Here is a 4,768-nt window from a genome sequence, read left to right as displayed (position 1 = left end):
TTCCAGGTGGAAGGAATATAAGCAGCACATTCTTCCCCATCTTACCTGGCCTGAGGCAAGGGAAAAGGGGAAGCTACTGCTCTCTGGGAAAGAGGTCTACCTCCAACACTCTAGGAGAGCCCCAGGACCCACAACAAGATTCAGGTTGCAACCCAAGATGGAAGACGTTCAGGCCTCACCTGGTGCGGGAACACTCAGGAAAGCTGTCAGGTACCACATGGATACTTTCGATGCTCCTGGAATCCTGTTTTGGACAGAAGGATGTGGAGATAGGGTCTCAGGAGGAGACTAAGTCAAGCTCTAGAGAACACAAAGGCTCTGGTTATGAGATGCACATTCTTTCTATTATACCCAGAGGGTAAGTCCTGTGAAATACCTGCTCTCTTTTTCTTTCATCATTATGAAAGCAATTATAAACAAGAGTTCTCAATTGCTCTCTCTCTTATGTATTTTCCTACAAAAATAGTTTTATACATTAATTTCCAGTAAAGAAGCTTTGAGACTGCTCTACTGGATATGTACATGAGAAATCCACAGCCTTTGTATCCTATGGCCTCTTGAACTCATCTAAGCTCTGCAGGAGACTTTATTTCCAAATGTTTACACTTCATTTTTTAAAAAAATTTATTAATAGTTCAAAATTCGGGAGATTACTCTTCAGAAATTGGCATTTTGTTAATTGGAAAAAGATTTTCATTGCTATTATACTTCAGAAAGAATTTCAAAGGGAAAAACTACACTTTCCTCTAAGATCTGGTTCTCCGATACGCAAGTTCCACCCTTGAGGTTATGGTGAGCTAGCTGTGACCACAGTCTAGGACAGGAGGCTCTATAAACGGAGTCAAATAGAATAAGGCACCACCCGTAAACAAAGCCAAGAGGGACAGTCATTGTCAAGAGTGTTACACCTGCAAGACAGTTTCAGTGTAATAGTTAACATTTTTGACTAGCTATTATATGCTGGTGCTGTGCTAAGCTCTATTTTTCACATTAAAGTTTATAGTATGAAATGTATCAAAATTATAGAATACCAAAGAGATGCTAATGTACAGACACAGAAATTTAAGATGTTAACATTGTCATTTTTGCTTAAAACCCATCTGTTAAAGAAACAAAACACTACGGGTTCAGCTAAAGCCCATTCTTCATTCCACCTTCCTTTCCTCACACTAAACTTCCCGATTTCTTATGTCATTCCGATCACATATTTTCTTAATACACTTGTATTTATGCAATTTGCTTTTTTCACCCAACAAATATTGTGATATTTACCTATGTTGTTACATGTGGATCTGGTTGACTCACATTGGCTTCTACATTGAACTTCATCATAAGAATAAACCTCACGTTGATCCACTCCCGGCAGACTGGTTCTAGTTTAACATTCAAGGAGTGCAGTAAGGCTCAATGTGGAGCAAATCTCCCGCGTACATGTGCACGTTTCTCTAGGTCCTCTCCTTGAAGTGGAATTTCTGGGTCATAAGGTATGCACCCTCCAACTTTCCTAGGCATTGCCAATATTATTTCCAGTGCTTATGTCAATTTATACCTCTATCAGAAAGGTATCAGTCCTTTCGCCCCCTTTTTTTCCCTTGGTGTTTTTTCTTACCGGTTCCTAAGCATTCTTTTGGAAGTCATTTCAATGCAAATAAATTCTTCCAATCTATGGTTTCATATTTCACTGTTAAGTATCCTATCATAAAAACATATCTTAATAACGTGGAAAATTCTATCAACATTTTCCTTCTAGTATTGTGTTTTATGTCTTAAAAAGTTTTCTACCCCAGGGTGATACATTTCTTCTTTATTTTCTTCTAAGTATTTAAAAAACTTCCTCTTCAGGTTTGTATCTTCAAACCATCAGGAATGTATTTTTGTGTATGCTGGGTTAGGGAATCTCATTTTATCTTTTTGCAAAGAGATAGCCATCAAAAATAAAAAGTCCATCCTTTCATCAGAGACTTTCAAAGCTACCTCTGTCATATACCATGTTTTCATATGCAAGTGGGCCTGTTTCTAGGCTCACTATTTTGGCTCTGTTGGTCTGTCTATCCTTTTCTGTTGATATCACACAGCTTACATTACTCTAGCTTTGTAACAAGTTTTGATATCTGGTAGGGTGAGTCTTTTCTAATTACTGTTTTTCCAGAATTGCTTTGGCTCTTCTTGCTCTTTAGTCCATCATATAAGCTTTAGGATTATTAGTTAAATCTCCCATTAGTGTCTTTTTCTTACCTGTTTCTTAATCATTTGTTTGTAGTGAATTGAAGCTATCTTTTTTTTCGTTCTGTGGCTGGTTGGCCCAACCTTTTATTCAGTATTCCATTGTTGATCACACAAATAAATGGGTATTATTGAGAAAGAGAAGAGAGCTGTGTGGAAAATCATGTTGTAACTTCATTTGAAGCTGTATTGATTTTCCAAATTAATTTGGTAAGAATGAGAATGGTTACAATAAAAAGTGTTCCCAACCATGACATGATACAAACCTCCCATTTATTTAGTCTTCTTTTAGGTCCTTTAAAAAACATTAACAATTTTTCCATAAAGCTATTACACATTTTTGCCAGATTGATTCCTGGACTTTTTATTTTTTTTAAGCTATTTTCTGCATTTGTTTTTCTGGGCCACTAATGCAGCCTCTCCTGTAATTCACCTACTTTATTATTTTGTCAAAAAACCGTATTTTTAGAGCTGTGTATGTGGGTGTGGTACATTCAGATCTCTTTAAGTACTTTGTTGTTGTTGTTGTTGTTACTCAGGTGCTCATCTGTTTCCTCCAGCAATTATTACGTAGAACATGAATCCTACTATTTTAACCTGGCGGCTACTAGAGCTCCTTGACTGTGCAATTACCTTTCTCTCAAATAAACCCGGAAATTCCACAGGTGCTGACTGGAAAAGGTGTTTCTTGCCCTGAGCTTGGGGTGGAAAGAGGAGACTGTTACATCCTTCCTGAGGCACTCTGGAGGGAGCCTCTCTGATCTTGGTCTGCTCAAGCCCTTCTCCCCAAGTTAACAGTACAGAACACTCAACCCATCCCCTTGCCTTTTGTGAACAGGTAGACCCAGGTCCCTCATACCAGGAAGAAATCCTCAGATGTTGAAATGCCAATCTCTCTCAGGAATTCTCTGAGCTTCTGAGTGCTGACGCGGCTCACATTTGATTCTTCTACCCCTGGGGTAGAAGCCTAATTCTCTCCGTAGGAGCCAGTGGCTGGCTCTAGAGCCAAGGGCAAGTAGCTTGGAGTTAGAAATGGAAGCCATATGATCCCCAAATCCACTACTGGTGTATTTTCTACTTATTTCTTAGTAATTTGTTGGTGGTGAAAATAAATGCTATTAATTGATGTTTTTCTGGGATTTTTGCAGCTCTGTGGTTGGTTCGCCAAACCTTTTAGTATTCCATCCTTGTTCAACACATATGAACAGTATTTTTGGGAGAAAGGGGACAGGAGGTCCTGCAGATTCCCAAAGTAAAGGCAAAAAAACCAAAATGTGGCCAGTATTGTCCACCTGCTTTTTTAAGACTTACAGAGTGACTAGAACTTCCTTTAAATAAGCATCTAAGTGATTTTTGTTGTTGCTGCCGGTCATTTAAAAAAAATATTGGGAATACTGAGCCTGGGTTTGAAAGACACCCTGAAATCTTAAGAGTAGCATTCACCAATTCCCTCTCACTCTTCCCCCCCAAAAATCTAGTTGGTTTGAATTAACAGAATGATCCGTTTTTCCATTTTTGGTGGGCAGGTGTTTGTAAAAGATCTTAGAACTGTTTGTCTCATTTATCAGGAAAATTGAGAAGGGAGGAAGCCTTTAGAAGAATTTTTACTTGAAAATATAAGAAGACTAGTACGCAGGTTCAAGTCTTAAACTTTTAACATGAGCTTGTTGAAAGAAACGTTAACAATCACAAAACGCAATTAAACGAGTTTTAACTTTTTCCTCCCAAAAGCACAAAAATTATGGAGAGGAAGTTAACAGAAAATTCTTAAAAGGTAAAAACAACTCTTTCTTGTACTAGTCCTTGGGTAGTTTACCAGAGCACAGACTCTTCTCTTCGATAGTTTCTTTGAAAACGGAATTTTGGTCCCAAGTCTGTTGGTACTTAGTATCTTCGGCCTCCCCCTCTCTCCAGGCGGCTTCCCAGGCGGCCTCCGCCCCGGGGCACCCTGCGGCCTGAGTGGCTGTAAGAATCGCGCGGGGGAGGGCACCCCCTTTCCAAGGGCGGGGAGAGCCCGCGGTCGGCTCTGCCTACCCGGTCGCGGCCCCTCGAGTAGCGGTCGCTTCGGCCGCCGCCGTAACCGTCGCGGCCGCCGCCGTAGACGTCAGGCGAGCAGCCGCGGTAGTCGTCGTAGCGGCCTCCTCCGCCGTAAGAAGGCGGGGGCCCCCGCGCTGCGCCGACGCTGCGCAGGTCCCCGTAGTAGCTCTCGAAGGGGTCTCGGTAGAAGCCTCCACTCGGGTGGTCCGCGTAGTCGCGGTCGCGCCCCCCGTAGCCGTCTCGGTCGCCGTAGCCTCTCGACGGGCAGTCGTCCCGGGCACTGGAGTGGCCGTAATCGCGGTAGGTGTACTCTCGGGGCGAGGGAGCAAACTCGCGGGGGTCGCGGGCGCTCGGGTAGTCTCGGCTCGAATAGCCGTCTCTGGGCGAGTAGCCCTCCTCCCGGGGGCCCAAGTAGGGGTCGCGGCGCGGGGGCGGCGGCTCCCGGCGCGGCGGGCCCGCATAGCCATCTCGCCCACGCGCGGCCGGCGCCCGGCCCGCGCATTCCGCC

At 43.2% G+C, this 4,768-nt stretch overlaps 1 protein-coding gene across 1 annotated transcript; it reads right to left on the bottom strand.

Moving 5' to 3' along the window:
* Window positions 1–4,028: 4,028 nt before the first annotated feature.
* RBMXL2 (RBMX like 2) lies at window positions 4,029–4,761 on the bottom strand (the record flags this gene model as incomplete). The annotated part of the gene is made up of 1 exon (XM_034667620.1): window positions 4,029–4,761. A coding segment is annotated over one exon (654 nt), but the record flags the coding sequence as incomplete, so codon positions are not given.
* Window positions 4,762–4,768: the final 7 nt, after the last annotated feature.

The sequence above is a fragment of the Ailuropoda melanoleuca genome, chromosome 8, assembly GCF_002007445.2.
Source record: "Ailuropoda melanoleuca isolate Jingjing chromosome 8, ASM200744v2, whole genome shotgun sequence".
NCBI lineage: Eukaryota > Metazoa > Chordata > Mammalia > Carnivora > Ursidae > Ailuropoda > Ailuropoda melanoleuca.
The sequence above is the reverse complement of the archived record's forward strand: the minus strand, read 5'-3'. Positions and strand labels throughout refer to the sequence as shown.